Raw genomic sequence first — 20,221 nt, forward strand, 5'->3', positions numbered from 1 at the left:
AGTTAGAGTTGAATTTAAGATTTTCTTTTCACCTTCACTTCTATGTTATTCCAGGTTCTTGTTTTCAGCTTTGTGCATGTACTCCACATTTACACAAACAACTTGAAAGTTTAGAACTTATCTTTTCAATATTTTTTTCATGTCAGCCATGTTAGTAGCTGTAAAATCAGAATACTTTTTTTATTTTATACACAACTGCTCTTAAATGTTCTCTAGGAAAACAGTATATGATATTAAGGTTACAAACCTACAGTAAGAAAGTGTGAATTTCTGCCCTGTATGTAATTGCTTTCCTTGCTAACAGCATCATCCACTTTGTCAAAAAGCCTTTGGGGTAACTACAGTTTCTTAATGGACCTAACACTGCTTTCAACAAAGTACTTGGTGTTTTTTTTCAGCAGAAATATTTGCAATATCTTGTATTTATTTGACAGTATGTGAAATTAGATCATTGACATATAACTAGTGTAAAATTGCAGCTATTTGAATAAAGTCAAAAAGTTGACATAGGTGTAACTCATAAGACTATGCTTTAGCTACGAGTTTTTAAACAGATCTTTATTATAAACTACTTAGCTTTCAAATGAGGTTAATTCTGGAATAATGTTAAAGCCTTGTATTATAGTTGAAAGCCTATATTGAAGATTTAGCATAAGAATCTAAAACACAGTTCAGGTACAAAATACCTTATTCTTCTTATTCTTTCCTAGTGGAAAGTTTTCATCATATATGCAATGCTCAGTGAAACTGGGAAGATATCAGTAGCAAACTTAGATCTCTTGAACTTCAGATTGCATCAAGGCAGCAAGTGCTGAGCAGGCGTATTGTTGAGGTGTCTGGGAGAGGAGTCTGGCACAAGAGCACATCTACAGTCCTGATGCCTTGTTTTTCCTTGTGACTATTATGGTTGTGGGAAAACTTTGCTGGTTGTGGCTTATCACTCGTTCTTTCTGCAAGGGTCTTTCCCCACTCCACCTGCAGCGTGACTTCTCCTTGAATGTTACCTTTGCAGTGGCTTTGTTTCTTTGTACGTGCCAGAGATAGCTCTAGCTTTTGGAAGCATTTCTTCTCAAGCTCTTAACGTCTCTGCTCTTTACCTGCTCCCAAATTGGTTTTCACCAACAGCATTAGGACAAAGGTTATTGACCTGTTCTTTCATTCCTATTTAACCTCAGCTTTGAGAGACATTTTGATTTTTCTTCCTCTCTTGAAATGTCTTGAAGTTTTTCAGCCTCTTTCACAATCAGAGGGATTTTGTTTCTTGCCAGCAAGGAATTTGCCCACCAGACACAAATACACTTGGGGTCATTAATAATGTTTTTTTCTTGGATATCCATTATCTAATGGCACAGCAGAGTGGTAAATATAGGTCTATACTAAAAAGTTGGCAGTGATCTATAAGCATTCTCTGAAACCTAAATGGAAGGCTATGTCAGAGCTACTCATAGCCATGAGCTCCTAAGAGAAGGAGTTTGACGTTTCCTTGTGGTGTTAAGAATTCCCTATTTGATATGCATCACAGTTCAGGCTTTTCCAGTGAGGTTTTGAAAGAAGCAGGCCAATTCTTATGTTCCAAGGGTGTGTCAGCAAGCAGAACTACAGAGATAAGTCTGTAGCTCTTGCAAATGAGGATACTTAGAGCATGGCAGCTTTCCTTTGCCTCATGGTGTGACAACTGAATATACTAGGGAAATAAAGGTTGCTGTAATTAGAGTATTTAGAAGACTGACGAAATCAGCCCTGTTTTAAAATACAAACCTACATTTGACTAAATTCATTTAATAGCACATTTACCATTGGTCGGTTCTTACACAATATTGATCATTGTCACTGCACATACAAAACTGTTGGTTTTTAACAATCACATTCTAAATTATATGCAAGTATACAATACCACAGAGCTGTTATGTGTTGTTTGCATTGACTGGCTTCCAGCCCTTGGTGTTGCTTAGTCACAAAGGTCAAGGTGATTGGGCTTGAGCACTTGTCTAGAAGAAAAGCTGGAACTGAAGTGGATCTGTCTTCTTTCTTCTCCAGTTTTCCATGCTTATGTTTTTATGCTATTGCCCCCCTCACAAAAAAAAAGGGGGTGTCTTCTACTCCTTGTAGGGCTTATCTTGTTTTCTTGTCTTGCCAGTCATTCTTCTGGTGTACCTTGGAGGTTTTGCTGCCTATATGCAGTCCCTTGTGCCTATATTGTCCTTTGGCAACTTCTATGACTTTGATGAGTCCTACATGCAGCTACACCCATCTTTCTCTGTCCTTTTGGTGGTCTCCTTGCTTACATCCTTATGCAAAACTATGTCTGGCTACCCCATCGCAGTATTACACAATACTTAAATGCTAGTGCTAGTTGTTACACTGTTTTAGCATGCTTATATTCGAGTTTAAAGCAAGCTAACATTAATTATATCCCTGTTAATAGACTTTTAATTTGTATGTGATGTGGGTCTCTGCTTTGGCTGCTTTACATGACATCTTACTTCACTCAAAGGGACAACTACAAATAGCAGAAATGCCTTTTCATCCACGGTACACTGACTGCCTTTAATGTCATAGTATAATACTGTTAGCTAATATCATTTCAAGGGATAAATGGAAATATTGGACAAGGTATTTGAAAAGCTCTTGAGCTATGTGGCCCCACTGCAGTATGACTTAGAATACTCATATGTAATTCCTAAGTTACCTGCTGGACAGGTGCCCAATTCTAGTTTGTTCTTACACCAGTTTGTTTCATAAGATTTGTTGTCTTTTCTAAGTTGGAGTTTTATTAAAAAAAAAGATTGAGTTTACTTTATTATTTTTTATGATTTTGACAAATGCTGTTCAGAGGTATCGACACACCTGTATATGTCATTATTCAGTTTTAAATAACAATCAAAATATCCAAATTGAAACCTATAGATAATACCAGTTCAGGAAAAGTTATCAATTTACTTTATAAATTCTTCTTTGAAAATTACAGCTATATTATGATCAAGAATGTGCTTTTTAAAAAAATCTTTAAAATTATTCCTGTAAGAAGTAATTGACTTCATAGTCCAGTAATTAGCATTCTAAGCAAATTAGAAAACACTGAGGTATTTTGACTACACATTCATCCTTACTTGTTTTTAGGGAATTAAAGGAATACAGAATGGAACAGCTGAAATATATTATGATGAAGATTAATAAATGCCACATGTTGTGGGGGTGGACCAGGCTTCTGATATTTTCACCTGAATTAACGTATTCCAAAAAGACAAAGAATGCTGTTAAATGACAGCAATGTTCAACTAATAATGAATTTATGTGCACTTACAGATGTGAATGAATGTGATTTAAATTCCAACATCTGTATGTTTGGGGAGTGTGAAAACACTAAAGGGTCCTTCATTTGTCACTGTCAGCTAGGATATTCAGTCAAGAAAGGAACCACTGGATGCACAGGTAATGTAAATTTCCAACATGTATGTCATGATGTGCACATATGTTGATTGGCTTTCAGGTAAAATATATTCACAAGTGTTCATACACAAGTAAGAGATTGGTATCTGTACATAATAGTAAATATAAAAGTATTTTACATTTGTCAGCATATGTCCAGAGTTTGAAAAGGTATGTTCCTTGACAAAGTATCAATATGATACGAGAGGCCCCTTACATAACCGTAATTTTAAAGGCAAAATTTTTATCAGTGTAGATTGGGAGAATGTCTGTGATATGAAACATAGCTTGGGTGGGCACAGCTGCATTTGTATTAGAAATATTTTAGCAGTACACATTTGTCATATATACTTTAAGTATGAACTCATCTGTCAACTAAAGCTGCAGGAAATGACCCTGTAGTCTAAGAATAGGACAAAAGGGAAAAATAACTATGAAAAAAGTGATATGTAAAAAGGAAAGTATATGCCATCCTTCAACCCATGGTAACAAATTTTAAAGAATCAGTTAGTCAGTTTCAAATTCCATGAGTTCCTGTGGTACTTAAGCAATACCTTGTGTTGTGCAAGCTGGATCTACTGTGTTCAGGAAGCTAAGTTAATCCAAAATTATTATTCTGGGAAAGTTGACAGAATTTCTCCTATAATGTGATCTTTAAGAATTTGTTTTGTAATTACTAAAATCTTGGACTAATCATTTTTATAACTGAAACATGCCTGTGTGCGCAAAGGTCTTATGCCCTTTTTAGATATAGAAAGATCAGCATATTTAATATGTCTAGAAAAAAGCTTTAATTTCAAACTGAAAAGCAGTTGTAGGAGAGCAGATGAATTTTGTCATGTTCACAAACAAAGAATAAAATGAAAAGGCAATTGTCAGTATTTTATATTAATGTATAATACAAAGTAACTTGCTTGAATTATTCTGTAGTCTTGAACATTTTTTAAAGGACTGTGAACACTAACAGTGGAAGTAAGCAACATGTGAAAGGAACATAATTTGTAATATTTCAGTGCTCTTGATGTACATACTAATAGTTTATTTTGTGCTTGTAGATGTGGATGAGTGTGAAATTGGTGCTCACAACTGTGACATGCATGCCTCATGTGTCAATGTACCAGGAAGTTTTAAATGTAGTTGCAGAGAAGGATGGGTTGGAAATGGCATTAAATGTATTGGTAAGTATACAGAATATAAAGCGTTTTTTTCTCCTTTTTCTTTTTTCTTTTTTTCTTTCTTTTTTTTTTTTTTTTAAATGAAAGCATGTGATATGGCTCCATTAGAAACAAAATATTAATCTTCTATCTGTGGCACTCTGTGGATAGATAGGTATGCAAGATTCTTATGTTTCAGGGGTTTGGTTTTCTTTTTCCTTTTTTCCTTTTTCCTTTTTCCTTTTCCCTTTTCCCTTTTTCCTCTTTGTCTCTTTCTCTCTTTCTCTAAATAAAAAACCTTGCATTAACTTTCATGAGGTTACATTCTTGTCACATTCTTCTATTACTTGAGAAGACTCTCCAAATGTATGGCAGATTTTCACCTCAGTGTATTTCTTTGGTTTGTTGGGTTTTCAACTCATTTTGAATTCAAGTTCTTTAATAGCATATTAACATTCGATTAACGAGTGAGCTGAATTCCATCTGTTGCTTGGAAACATTTTGACCCAATACCATGCATTTTAATTTAAAGGAAGAAATATTAAAATGAAATCACTATAGATTAACCCTGTATGTTCTAATGAGAACTTCGTATATTCATGGAGACATAAATCATCTTTGCAGTTGCACTTGTTAGCTTGACAGTTACTTGTAAGCCAAGTGTACTAACTGCTCTGTACTGCTTGCGCTCTTGTCCCTAATGTGCAGATCTTGATGAGTGCTCCAATGGGACCCACCAGTGCAGTGTGAATGCTCAGTGTGTGAACATCCCTGGGTCATACCGCTGTGCCTGTGCAGAAGGATTCACTGGGGATGGGTTTACTTGTTCTGGTAAGAAGTTTCTGTGAAAGCTGACTTGTCACTGATTGTTTCTGTTGTAGAGAAGCTTTGCAAATTAGACCTAAGCCCAAAGTGCAAGATAATATATGTAAAATTGTCTTTTAAGATCAGGATTCTTCCCATCTGCTGAAAAAATGCTAACAAAGACAATTGGTTGTTCTTCTGATTCGTGTGCCAAATTTTTGGGTGAAGTTCCTGTCTGCTGCTTTATCCTCCTCCTCCTCTTCGTCATGCCAATTTTTTTGAATGTGCATGTGCTGCTTGCAGCAGCAGGGTCTCCAGTCAAGAACACAAAACACCTGTTGTCTGTTCTGGTTCATGTCTTGTAGACCTGTAGGTCTGTATCGGGTAGGGAAGCCATCATCTGTTTTCCCCTCACTGTATTAGTTGAACAGGATTTAATCACTAACACAGGACTTTTTAAAAAGAAAAACAAGTTACAGTTGAAAAATATTGCCTATGATTTCTGTATTTAAATTTGTTGGTGAATGCTCACTATTAAGAATGAGCATTGTTTAGCACACAGCAAGTAAAATAAACTGACATGTAAAGGATTATATAAAGTGTAAAGATTTTATATTAAACATTACAACACCAACTTGGGTGGGAGTGTTGATCTGCTTAAGGGTAGGAAGGCTTTACAGAGAGGACCCCCCACTAAGGGCCCCTCACTAAGGGGGGCCCTTACAGTTTTAGATCCCTCACTACAAGAAGGACATTGAGGTGCTAGAGGGTGTCCAAAGAATAGCAAGAAAGCTGGTGAAGGGTCTAGAGAATAAGTCCTATGAGGAGCAGCTGAGCGAACTGGGTTGTTTAGTCTGGAGAAAAGGAGGCCGAGGAGAAACCTTATCACTCTCTACAACTACCTGTAAGGAGGTTGTAGTGAGGTGCATGTTGGTCTTTTGTCCCAAGTAACAAGAGATAGGACAAGGGAAAATGGCCTCAAGTTGCATCAAGGGAAATTTAGATTGGATATGAGGAAAAATGTCTTCATTGAAAGTGTTGTCAAGCACTGGAACAGGCTGCCCAGGGACGTGGTTGAGTCACCATCCCTGGAGGTATTTCAAAAGATGTGTAGATGTGGAGCTTAGGGACATGGTTTAGTGGTGGGCTTGGAAGTGCCAGGTTAAGGTTGGACTTGATGATCTTAAGGGCCTTTTCCAACCTAGATGATTCTATGTGGTTTTTATCACTTACAGAGTGCAGATGCAACAATATCTCTTCTCTTGACTTCTAATGCCCTGTATGTGGTCAGCAAATTTGAAGGTTTGAAGGAATGCATCCTAATGATAGTAAAATACCTCAAAACTAATGTGAATGCATTCATTATTAGCTAACTGGCTAATTTAAAATCAAAATTAATTTACACCTTAGCAAGACAGTCTTCTGATTAGTATTATTTCTTATGATTTCTTCTCAAGTTTGTGGTTAATGAACAAGAACTTTCATCACTATTATTAACATGCTATGTTTCAGATCTTCTGTTTTTAAAAAATCAGATGGGATACTAAGGATTGACTAATGAAGAAAGTATATTGAAAAATTTTTTGGACAATCATGAGCATATCTGACAAAATTATGAGTCCTTATGATGACTGCAATGGTGAATGCCTTCCTTTGTCATTCTGCTCTTTTACAGCTCTTAAAAAAAAAAAAAATCACTTCTGGGGCATACTAGAAGAATTCCCACTAGTGTGCAAATGGTAATTGTAATGGTCATAATCCTCAAAGAATATTTTCTAAAATGCCTATGAAAATAATTTTCTGTGTATGATTCACTTAAGAAAATTTGCCTTTGAATGGGTTTTATATCAAAGTAACATAGCAGTATATATCAGAAGATAATGTTTTACTTTGTAAGCAAAGTATTCAACTTATTTGTCAAAGCTAATGGTAAAGAACCTGAAAACCTTGCATTATTAAAAAAAAAAAAAATCTGTTAATGAAAAACAAAGAGTAAGAAATCATGGCAGAATAAAAGGAAAATTTTGGAAATGGCATTATGTTTGGTTTTCTGTATTCTTTCAATTTACTTCATCTTGAGGTGTAAATGTTTTGTTTTATATCAACCATACTCAACAGCACTATTATTTTGAGCATCAGGATAATATTACTTGTATTTTGCTAGTGAAACGTAGTTTCAGATGAATTTTCTGTCTCTCACAGATGTTGATGAGTGTGCAGAAAATATTAATCTATGTGAAAATGGACAGTGTTTGAACATCCCTGGTGCCTACCGTTGTGAATGTGAGATGGGATTCACTCCTGCCTCGAACAGCAAGTTGTGCCAAGGTAAGCCACTGGTACTTCAAGCTCATTTTCTGAGTTTGGATTGGCTGCTGTAAAGGAAACAAGAAGTAGTGCTGGAAGGACCTCAACCTGGAAGCAACATATTCAGTACGAGCTTCACATATAAGTAATTTCTTCAAGCAAGGATTATTTTTCAGTGTGAAATATGTTGAAGTTAGCTTTCATCTTTTTATGAAGCATTCCTGGCCTTGGTCCAAAAATCCCAGAGTACAGGTTTGCTAACTAATTTTGGTTTTTTTAATTATTTCTCTTGTTGTTGTCACTAGTGAATAGTGTGTGGAAAATCCTGTGTTCACCACTGTTTTCCTTAGTGTGTTTACATAGAAGACACAAACTGCATTAAGTGACCTCATTTTAAAATAAAAGTTTTCAGGAAAATTGAAGTAGGCAAATCACTGCTACATTTGACAAGTCTTTATCACTCCTTAAAATGCATATTGGAGATTTTTTATCATCACCCTTTCACTCTCAATATTGTACCAGATCATCTGAATTGCAAAAGGAATTAGTATCTTTCTGGTCCAATTAGCTTCTATTCCCTGTTTTGTTCTTATGTCTTTTTGTTTGTTTGTTTAATCTAAGAGAACTGTATATTAGAGACACGCTTTTTAGCTGGTGCTCCAAAGCTTTTTAATTTATTTCATATTTAATGGTAGAAATCTCATAACATCTTAGGAAATCAAAATTCTTGATGAGACATTAAAACCAGATTCCAAAATCTAGTCTCTAAAATTCAGTCCATATCTTGACATGTTCAAACATACAGGTGTACATGTATGAATCAGACTTCTAGTTGTAGAAAAATTACAGATGCTTCTGAAAAATTAGATACGCAGTTGTTTTGGTCAGATCTGTTAGTATTTACCAAGTATTGTTAATCATCTTTAACTGAATTTCTCAGTGCAGCTCAGTTAGTTAGTCATATTAGTCATGCCAATGTTCTAATAAAAATCCCCAAACAGACATCAGCCAATCAATGTTTCGAAAAACAATATGATTCTAATTTTTGGGACAGCGGGTCACCAACATTTGGCTTTTCAATTGGTCCACAATGATGCTCTGAAAAATAAATTGAAGAATTTTGGAAAAATGCTTGGTATATTGCTGTGATCCCAACAGAGATTCCATAGATTAAATTGTGCTATTGGAGAACTAAATGGTCTGGGTGGTGAATACTTAAAAGAAGCTGTCTTCTTTCTTTTTTTTTTTTTTAAGTTGATATATTCATTTGTCCTATGATAAGGTGACTCCTTGGCTGATTTCTGCAATCAAGAGACAAAATCTATAGCCTGGATGTAGTACAATAATTGTAATACAAGTAATTAATCCAATTTCTTCAAAAATCCCTTGAGATGTCAGTACATTAGTTTCTCAATGATACAGTCTTTTCCATAACTTTATAAAGCTTCATCTCAACACAAGTTACTTTCATGACCTGATTTGGAGGTTATTCCGTGGCTGTACTCCAAGGTACCTAGAAACCTTCCTTTATGTCCTGGTTCTGGTAAGGATAGAGTTAATTTCACAAGGAGCCAGGACAGGTGACCCAAGCTGGCCGGGGGCTATTCCATACCATGTGACATCATGCTCACCATAAAAGGGGGACTAGTCAGGTAGGGGAGGGGTGGCGCAGTTTCGGTGAGGTTCCAGGACAGGCTGAGTGGTAGGTCGGTCGTTGGTTTGGTAAATTGTTCTCTGTTATCACCCATTGTTAATATTTGTTATCAGCACTGTTGTTGATTGCTTTTTTTCCCTCTCCCTTGCTGTCCCAGTAAACTGCCCTTATCCCAACCCTCGAGGCTTTTGCCGTTGTTTTTTTTCCGTTCTCCTCCCCGTCCCGCTGGGGAAGGAGTGAGTGAGCAGCCGCGTGGCGCTCAGCTGCCGGCTGGGCCTAAACCACGTCAGTCCTTTTGGCGCCCAACGTGGGGCCCGAGGGGTTGCGATAACGACAAGTCTGACCCAAGTGTGTTAAAGAGAAATTGTCCTAAGAATTTATGATGTTATTGAAACAGTCACTGGTCATAATGATGTTCTGTTTGATTACATGGCTCTGGTTTGTGAACCCGTGTTTACTCTATGCAATCCCTGTGGTGCTGTTTATCACCTCTGGGAGAGGGGTTCCTGTTCTCATGTTGTTGTATTGTGTGATAATGACTTACGATAAGATATCATCGACAGTCATGAGTCTGAGCTGGTACTTGTATGTAGCATTTCGGTCAGGCCCGTACCTCAGTCAATATTTTTCAGAATTGATTAATAACTGCACCCGATCTATGGGGAAGACGGGGGGGATACCTTCTCCTACTCTTTCACCTCCCCTTTTCCTTTTTGGTTGGTCACGACAATTTTTGAGAATTTTGAATACCCTTGGAATGTTCAGGCCAGTATATTCCTATTGCTAGGTCTCCTGAATGTTTTCCAACTCCTGTCCAGGCTTAGCAAAAATCTTTTCAAGAGTACCACCCAGGGATCTTCCCCAAGACTGAATGGTCAGGGCTGGCATGGCATGTGGGAGAGTATGGGCAGGTATCTAGAGACCTTTTCACCCCCAATGGTTTGGAGCTTCACTCCTGAACAATTGCAAGACCCTGATAAAATGGTAGAATATTTGAAAGGAAAATGCTGTGGGGATTCTAAGGAGACACAACTTACTGCGCTGTGCTGGGCCCTGACCACAATCTATCAAACACTGCTTGACAGTAGACAGCACCATCCAGAGGGAGAGAGCGGACTCACAGGCACTGCAGCTGCCCAGGCCCCCGCAACAGGCACTGCAGCTGCCCAGGCCCCTGCAACAGGCACTGTAGCCGAGCCAAAAGATCAACCCATACCAGTATCAGTCGCCCCTATACACAAAAAGAAATACACAAAGAAATCGGTTCGCATCGTGAGAGATGATGATGAACCGGGGCCATCACGAGAACAAGAGCCGGAACCAGAAGTGATCATGTGATCTCTGTCCCTGAGTGAGTTGCGAGACATGCGGAAAGACTTCAGCCATCTTCCAGGGGAGCACATCATTACCTGGCTGCTCCGCTGCTGGGATAACGGGGCCAGTAGCCTGGAACTGGAGGGCAGGGAGGCCAAGCAGCTAGGATCCTTGTCTAGGGAAGGGGGCATTGACAAGGCAATTGGGAAGAAGGCACAGGCCCTCAGCCTCTGGAGGCGACTCCTGTCAAGTGTGAGGGAAAGGTATCCTTTCAGCGAAGATGTCGTATGTCGGCCAGGCAAGTGGACCACCATGGAGAGAGGTATCCAATATCTGAGGGAATTAGCTGTGCGGGAAATGGTTTATTACGATCCAGACAACACACAGTTGCCCACAGACCCCGATGAAGTCCAGTGTACCCGACCCATGTGGCGAAAATTTGTGCGAAGTGCACCATCATCGTACGCCAACTCACTGGCAGTAATTGACTGGAAGAGTGAAGAGGCACCCACGGTGGACGAAGTGGCTGGCCGACTCCAGCAATATGAAGAGAGCCTTTCTTCCTCCCTCGTCTCGGCTGTGGAGAAACTGTCCCAGGACGTCCAGCAACTCAAAGAGGATATATCGTACTCCCCACCCCCACAGACCCGTATTTCAGCTGTTAGGAGCAAGCGTTTTTCTGCTCCGGAGAGGGGATATGGAGCATACACACCACGAGGTGTCCTGTGGTTTTATCTGCGTGACCATGGAGAAGACATGAGGAAATGGGATGGGAAGCCTACTTCAACCCTGCAGGCACGCGTACATGAGCTACAAGGCAAGACAGCTGTACAAAGGGACTCTTCCAGAAAGGATGCTGCTCCAGTTTCCACCAGGCAGGCCCCCAGCTCAAGTGGAAGGCCTGACCGCACTTCTGACCCTCTTGAAGGGACTTCTAAGTCCTTTCTGCAAGAGATGAGCAGCGAATATGATGAGCAGGATTAGAGGGGCCCTGCCTCCAGCCAGGTGGAGGAAAGGGACAACAGAGTGTATTGGACTGTGTGGATCCGATGGCCTGGCACATCAGACCCACAAGAGTACAAGGCCCTAGTGGACATGGGTGCACAGTGTACCCTAATGCCGTTGAACTATGAAGGGGTGGAACCGATCTCTATTTCTGGTGTGACGGGGGGATCCCAACCGTTGACTCTGTTGGAGGCTGAAGTAAGTCTAACTGGGAATGAGTGGCAAAAGCACCCCATTGTGACTGGGCCAGAGGCTCCGTGCATCCTGGGCATAGACTGCCTCCGGAAAGGGTATTTCAAAGACCCAAAAGGTTACCGGTGGGCTTTTGGAATAGCCACCTTGGAAGCGGAGGAAATTGAACCATTGTCTAGTTTGCCCGGTCTCTCGGAGGACCCTTCTGTTGTAGGGTTGCTGAGGGTTGAAGAGCAACAGGTGCCAATTGCTACTACAACTGTGCACCGGTGGCAATACCGCACCAACCGAGACTCCCTGGTTCCCATCCACAAGCTAATTCATCAACTCGAGGGTTGGGGAGTGATCAGCAGAACCCACTCACCCTTTAACAGTCCCATATGGCCAGTGCAGAAGTCCAATGGAGAGTGGAGGCTGACGGTAGACTTTCGTGGCCTGAATGAAGTCACACCGCCAATGAGTGCTGCCGTGCCAGACATGCTGGAACTTCAATATGAACTGGAGTCAAAGGCAGCCAAATGGTATGCCACCATTGATATAGCTAGTGCATTTTTCTCAATCCCTTTGGCACCAGAGTGCAGGCCACAGTTTGCCTTCACTTGGAGGGGCGTCCAGTACACCTGGAACGGACTGCCCCAGGGGTGGAAACACAGCCCCACCATTTGCCATGGACTGATCCAGACTGCACTGGAAAAGGGTGAAGCCCCAGAGCACCTGCAACACATTGATGACATCATTGTATGGGGCAACTCAGCAGAGGAAGTTTCTGAGAAAGGGAAGAAAATAATCCAAATCCTGCTGCAGGCTGGCTTTGCCATAAAACAAAGTAAGGTGAAGGGGCCTGCGCAGGAAATCCAATTTTTAGGAATAAGGTGGCATGATGGGCGGTGTCAGATCCCAATGGATATTATCAACAAAATAGCAGCCATGTCCCCACCAACCAACAAAAAGGAGACACAGGCCTTCTTAGGTGTTGTGGGTTTCCGGCAAATGCACATTCCGAATTACAGTCTGATAGTAAGCCCTCTCTACCATGTAACCCGGAAGAAGAATGATTTCAAATGGGGCCCTGAGCAAGAACAATCTTTTGAACAAATTAAACAAGAAATAGTTCATGCCATAGCTCTTGGGCCAGTCCAGGCAGGACCAGATGTAAAAAATGTGCTGTACACCGCAGCCAGGGAGAACGGCCCTACCTGGAGTCTCTGGCAGAAAGCACCAGGGGAGACTTGAGGTCGACCCCTGGGGTTTTGGAGTCGGGGATACAGAGGATCCGAGGCCCGCTACACTCCAACGGAAAAGGAGATATTGGCAGCCTATGAAGGGGTTTGAGTTGCTTCAGAGGTGATTGGCACTGAAGCACAGCTCCTCTCGGCACCCCGACTGCTGGTGCTGGGTTGGATGTTCAAAGAGAGGGCTCCTTCTACACATCACGCAACCGATGCTACGTGGAGTAAGTGGGTTGCACTGATCACACAACGGGCTCAAATAGGAAGCCCCAGTCGTCCAGGGATTCTGGAAGTGATCATAGACTGGCCAGAAGGGAAAGGTTTTGGAATGTCACCAGAGGAGGAGGTAACACGTGCTGAAGAAGCCCCACCATATAATAAACTAACAGAAGATGAGAAACCATATGCCCTCTTCACTGATGGGTCCTGTCTCATCGTGGGAAAGCATCGAAGGTGGAAGGCCGCTGTATGGAGTCCTACACGGCGAGTTGCAGAAGCTGCTGAAGGAGAAGGTGAATCGAGCCAGTTTGCAGAGGTGAAAGCCATCCAGCTGGCTTTAGATATTGCTGAAAGAGAAAAGTGGCCAACGCTGTACCTCTATACCGACTCATGGATGGTGGCCAATGCCCTGTGGGGGTGGTTACAGCAGTAGAAGCGGAGCAACTGGCAGCGTAGAGGCAAACCTAACTGGGCTGCCCCATTGTGGCAAGATATTGCTGCCCGGCTAGAGAAGCTGGTTGTAGAGGTACGTCATGTAGATGCCCACGTACCCAAGAGTCGGGCCACTGAGGAACATCAGAACAACCAGCAAGTAGATCAGGCTGCCAAGATTGAAGTGGCTCAGGTGGATTTGGACTGGCAGCGTAAGGGTGAATTATTTATAGCTCGGTGGGCCTATGACACCTCAGGCCATCAAGGAAGAAATGCGACATATAGATGGGCCCGTGATCGAGGGGTGGACTTGAGCATGGACGCCATCTCACAGGTCATCCATCAATGTGAAACATGCGCTGTAACCAAGCCAGCCAAGCGTGTAAAGCCTCTGTGGTGTGGAGGATGATGGTTGAAACATAAATATGGGGAAGCATGGCAAATCGACTACATCACGCTCCCGCGAAGCCGCCAAGGCAAGCGTTATATTCTTACAATGGTGGAAGGAACCACTGGATGGCTGGAAACCTATCCTGTGCCCCATGCCACTGCCCGGAACACTATTCTGGGTCTTGAAAAGCAAGTCCTGTGGCGACTTGGCACCCCAGAGAGAATCGAATCAGACAATGGGACTCATTTTCGGAACAACCTCATAGACACCTGGGCCAAAGAGCATGGTATTGAGTGGGTGTATCACATCCCCTACCATGCACCAGCCTCTGGGAAAGTTGAAAGGTACAATGGACTGCTAAAAACTACCCTGAGAGCAATGGGTGGTGGGACCCTCAAACACTGGGACACACATTTAGCAAAGGCCACCTGGTTAGTTAACACTCGGGGATCTGCCAATGGAGCTGGCCCTGCCCAGTCAAAATTTCCACGCCCAGTAGAAGGTGAAAAAGTTCCTGTAGTGCGCATGAAGAATATGTTGGGTAAAACAGTTTGGGTTATCCCTGCTTCAGGCAAAGGCAAGCCCATCTGCGGGATTGCTTTTGCTCAGGGACCAGGGTGCACTTGGTGGGTGCTGAGAAAGGATGGGGAGGTCCAGTGTGTACCCCAAGGGGATCTGATTTTGGGTGAAAATAGCCAATAAATTAAATTGTACAATGTTAATAGCTATACACTGTATTAATAGTATAACCATAAGAATCACCCAAAACTAATGAAGGATGGACTTTGGAACTGACTTCAACTGGTGCCCATCGAAAATTACATCTCCAGACCTCCAGACTGCGAGCATGGACCATACCAGATACACCAGCCGTGAAAAATACTCCGGATGCAGCGTGCAACAATCCAGCAGCACGCACCATTGTTCCTGCCCTGAGAGACTGTAATGGCAGATGGAACCCGAAGCCGTGGACTAAATGAACTCAATGGACACTTTATAGAGCGATGGCCCATGGAGTAAGAGAATGGTGTCAGTGAAATAATCTGGGCATGATGTAGATGGTATGGAATAAGGGGTGGATAATGTCGTGGTTCTGGCAAGGACCGAGTTAATTTCACAAGGAGCCAGGACAGGTGACCCAAGCTGGCCGGGGGCTATTCCATACCATGTGACATCATGCTCACCATAAAAGGGGGCTAGTCGGGTAGGGGAGGGGCGGCACAGTTTCTGTGCGGTTCCGGGACGGGCTGAGTGTCTGGTCGGTGGGTCGTTGGTTTGGTAAATTGTTCTCTGTTATCACCCATTGTTAATATTTGTTATCAGCACTGTTGATTGTTTTTTCTCTCTCCCTTGCTGTCCCAGTAAACTGCCCTTATCCCAACCCTCGAGGCTTTTGCCGTTGTTTTTTTTCCGTTCTCCTCCCCGTCCCGCTGGGGAAGGAGTGAGTGAGCGGCCGCGTGGCGCTCAGCTGCTGGCTGGGCCTAAACCATGTCACTTTAATTAGGCACTTATCTTAAATTTCATTTTCCCTTAAAAAATGTATCTCTCTTTCTCCCCCTCAAAAGTTACCCATTCTCATATGTTCCTATAAAGAGGCATTATATCACTTCTCAAGCTTTGGCTAAGGCAAGCAAGCCATGTTCAAAATAGATATTTCATCACTGTAATAATTTTAATATCTCTTTTTTACGCCTTGTCAAATTTTAGTTCATCACTCTGGAACAGAGCACTGTACACAGAATTTCAAAGGAAGAGTTAGCTGTGCATTGTAAAATGGTATTAATGCTTGCCTCTTTCCTGTCTCTGCTAAAAATAGCTCACTAGTACATGCTAGAGTTGCATTAGCATTTTGCACAGGTACTTTGTTTTGGCAACTTAAAAGTCTTGCTATCAAAGAGAACATGCAGGGTCTTTTTCCCCTCTCACCTTACTTACCTTTATCTTAGAAGTCCTTTATACTTTGTGTCTAAAACCATAACTTTGCACACGGTGCTGTTAATATTTAACTCCTTTTCTAGCACTGTAGAGGACAAAGTAATCTAATTTTCTGTCAGTGTCTTTCAACTTCATTTCATCTTCAATTTACATGAGCACACAGGCAGTCCTTTACATGCATTTTAGCTCACCTATATGGAGTTACTATATAACTAGTTTAACATGGGCTTGAGAAAATCATAGCTAATTCTTGCTTTGCACATTCCTTTTCTCTGTATTTTTTCTCCAAGGAGATATAACTATCACAGAATGGTAGGGGTTGGAAGGGACCTCTGGAGACCATCTAGTCCAACGGCCCAGCTAGAGCAGGATCACTTAGAGCATGTTGCACAAGATGGCATCCAGGCAGGTTTTGAATATCTCCAGAGGAGGAGACTCCACAGCCTCTCTGGGCAGCCTGTTCCAGTGCTCTGTCACCCTGAAAGTGAAGAAGTTTTTCCTCATATTGAGATAGAACTTCCTGTGTTCCAGTTTGTGTGAATTGCTCCTTGTCGTGTTGCTGGGCACCACTGAAAGAGTGTGTCCCCATCCTCTTGATGTCCACTTATTAAATATTTATAAGTATTGATGAGATCCTCTCTCAGTCTTCTCCAGGCTAAACAGACCCAGCTCTCTCGGCCTTTCCTCATAGGAGACATCCTCCATCTCCTAATCATCTTTGTAGCCCTCTGCTGGACTCTCTCCAGTAGTTCCCTGTCTTTCTTGAACCCAGAACTGGACACAGGTGATGCCTACTCCCTCTCATTCTTCTTAGTACACTTTTTTTTTCCTGAGAATGGTATTTTGAAAATTTTACTTGCCATTAGTAAGAAACATTGCAGAGTATGAGCTAGGAAATGACTGGCACCTTTGTATGATGTTATACTTGAGTTTAATGCACATTTTGAAAGGAACTTGCTGGCTTTTTGACTTAGCTTTCATTTTGAGTCCTGAGAAGTCAATTTTACTATTTTTACCTCACACTAGGTAAAACAGGAATAAATAACAAGCAGCTAAATGAGGAATGCCTCACAAATCCCTAGCTATAACATTCTACACAAAGCCGAAAGTGGTTACTCAGTGTTACTTTTAAAAATATATTTAAGTTACATGTGTCTTCCTCTGCTTACAGTAGTACAACACATTATTTTAATATTAATATGGTAATGATATGTAACTTTCTGTTCTTAATATATTCCTTCAGATATTGATGAATGCTCCTTCCAGAACATATGTGTATTTGGTACCTGTAATAATCTACCAGGAATGTTTCATTGTATCTGTGATGATGGCTATGAACTAGATCGAACTGGGGGAAACTGTACAGGTATATGTCTTCTGTTCAGAAATATTTAAAGACTTACTCTTTTTTTCTTTTAATTGCACTAAGTTAAATTAAAGATGAGTTCAGAAAACATGCATTGTGTTCTCTTACAACAATGAGAGTGCATTTTTCCATGCTAAACAAGCAATGTGTAGAATTGCATGCTTTGGAGTTGGTTTAAGAATGGAACAAAAAGAATAGCTTCTTAAATATGCAGCTGTACAAAGGTTATTCCTAAATGTTTGGTGAATTATTAGCAGTTCTTTTGTTCAATTTCATTTAAAATTCACTTGCATTTGAAATTTTCTTGCCTGTTTTGTCTTAAAAATGAAATTTTCATTCTTTTCTGTCCAGTGAGCAGATTTATAAATGTAACCTTCCTATTTTAGATATCGATGAATGTGCTGATCCCATTAATTGTGTTAATGGTCTTTGTGTAAATACTCCTGGAAGGTATGAGTGTAAATGCCCTCCAGACTTCAAGCTGAATCCTACTGGAGTGGGTTGTGTGGGTAAGTAAAAGCTGCCTGAACTATTACTTTAGAAATCACAGTCAAGATGTCTGTTTTGATGCAAATGACGAGCAAGATAGAAAAATTATACTTCCACATGCTGCATATCCTGTTATATAGTTTTCTAGAGATGGAGTTGATTATTTTAACTGATTAATGGTGTTTATGGTTTCTTTAAAATAACACCTTTTTAAAATTTGTCAGAACACATATTATCTGTATTTCCATTCTCCTGACAGTCAACAATTCTCATTTAAAAACCTGCATTTTTTAATCCTAGATGTATTTGGGGACTAATTTATGTGTTTAGCTTAAGTCTAAACTGGAATTAAAAGTGGTTGTGGTACACATTTCGCTGGAAACAAAGTAAAATACATGTTTTACTCTATTTTATGTAATTCTCCCTAGCTTATACAGACTTAAAGTGAAGTTTCATTACTTTTCCCCATTGCTATATAAGACTGCCATGTGATTAGAGTATATACTAACAGTCTAGGCATGTTTTGGGGAAGAGGGGGGTTGAGAAGAGGGGCTAAGGTTCAGCCATAAGGATTTATGTATGATCCTGGGAAATCCTTCTAAATTTTTTATTTGGAAAACAGCCTTTTTATTTTGTTACCCTGGGAAGGCTCAAATTCTCCTGAACTGGTAGTTAAAACTCCATCCATTTTCTAACTGTTTGCAATAATACTACAGTGTCATAGCAAATAAATTTATTCAAAGGAAATAATTTCTAAAGAAATGCAGTTTTCCTTCAGAACAAATTTTATTGCTCATTTTTTTCATATTTCTCCATTTTCTGCCTATGAATTGCCTCCGTTGCTTCTCTCAATGCTAGAAACAAGTCCTGTTTGAGACCTTTAGATGTCCACAGTCTTGACCCATTTATTCTAAAACTTTAAACTGACAATTTTAAAGATGAAGTGCATTTATATAATGTATTCTCATTGAATTAGAAACCTGTGTTTTTGTCTCCCATAGACTTCTGACAATTCCTTCCTTAATACTTTTCTTCTGCAGTTGTAGTCTGACTTAAACTTTTAGCTTTGCCTCATCTGAAGATTCAGTTAAAGCAATGAAACTCTGCCTTATTGGCTCCCCTTCTGCATGTAACTACTAAGATCCTCTTTCTTTCCTACAACTAGATGCTGTGTATAATCAGCCTTGCAAGCACTGAATTATGACCCAAGAATTTAAATGATCTCTGAAGAAGCTTATGAGAATGAATTATCCTACTGCTAGGTGACTTGTGTTTTGCTATAAAATGGGAGTTTGAGTTGGCACTCCACTTTGGGACATTTTTGGCAGAGGTCCCATGTTTCCTCAAGGAAGCCTCCACAGTGGAAGGGAACCTACTCAAGGGTAAATCTAGCAACTCTAGAGTCCCAAATGAGAGACCAAGCCCTCCCTCTCTGAAGAAAAAATGTTGAATAAGAAAGTGGTAGAAAAACTATTTGATACTTCCTTATTTCTGTCCTATGGAAATACTACTAGAGCTGTCTCTCCTTTTTCCTTTCAAAGACCTTTTCCCTTCCCTTCCCTTGTGTAAGAAGCGTTTTTAGTTTCTCAGTGACTGATTGTACAGAAAAGAGACACCCAAGACTTAGCCCTCTGAGCAAACATGGGGTTCTTAGGTTGAGTTTTGGGGGGGTTTTTTCAAGTTCAGTTTCAGAGAGTGGCAAAACTGGAATCCATTACCTGTCTGTGGGAGAAGCCGCAAGCCTCGGGTGTACACTTTCCATTCTCTCTACAGCCTGTTTCTACGACAAAGTGCGAAAAAAACCTCAATGAACATTCAGCTTTTGTTTTTGACAGGGGCAAGCAAAGCCTCTCCTTCCCATGAAATATCATCAGAGTAAGATAATAGAAATGAAGTCCTCATTTATTAGTTACACTATTTTATACGATTATAGTCATTGTTAGGCTTTGCCTTTTTTTTTTTTCCTTTCACCAGCAGTTCTCGTTTGTAATACTTCCAGAGGGTTAAATGATTTTGCATGGGAAGTGGGAACAGAGAGTTGCCACTGGTTCTGGTTCTAGATTTGGTATGCTTTGGGTATATCTACTTTACTGTCTTAGTCCAAAGAGGGAAGAACTGAAGTTAATTTTGCTTGTGATCCGTTATAGTCTCAGGACTGCAATTCCAAATTGCAGCCTCACTTGCAATTATGTTTGTGTCACTAGCACATGGTAAAACATTACCCAATTTTCACTGTAAGCTTGTAGTCATTTGGAAAAAAAACTCCAAAGGCTAGTAGAGCTCACCAAGAAAAAAGAAAGT

The 20,221-nt window shown here is 40.7% G+C and overlaps 1 protein-coding gene and 1 long non-coding RNA gene across 2 annotated transcripts in view; one reads left to right on the forward strand and one right to left on the reverse strand.

Moving 5' to 3' along the window:
• The window catches only part of FBN2 (fibrillin 2), a 200,739-nt gene that overhangs the window by 132,365 nt on the left and 48,153 nt on the right, over window positions 1-20,221 (forward strand). The window contains 6 exon segments of the mRNA XM_075740354.1: window positions 3,307-3,432; window positions 4,485-4,607; window positions 5,292-5,414; window positions 7,590-7,715; window positions 17,309-17,431; window positions 17,818-17,940. Coding sequence (XP_075596469.1) covers window positions 3,307-3,432; window positions 4,485-4,607; window positions 5,292-5,414; window positions 7,590-7,715; window positions 17,309-17,431; window positions 17,818-17,940 — 744 coding nt within the window.
• The window catches only part of LOC142599486 (uncharacterized), a 177,427-nt gene that overhangs the window by 119,401 nt on the left and 37,805 nt on the right, over window positions 1-20,221 (reverse strand). The gene's annotated exons all lie outside the window — the stretch shown is intronic.

Source organism: Balearica regulorum, chromosome Z, assembly GCF_011004875.1.
Source record: "Balearica regulorum gibbericeps isolate bBalReg1 chromosome Z, bBalReg1.pri, whole genome shotgun sequence".
NCBI lineage: Eukaryota > Metazoa > Chordata > Aves > Gruiformes > Gruidae > Balearica > Balearica regulorum.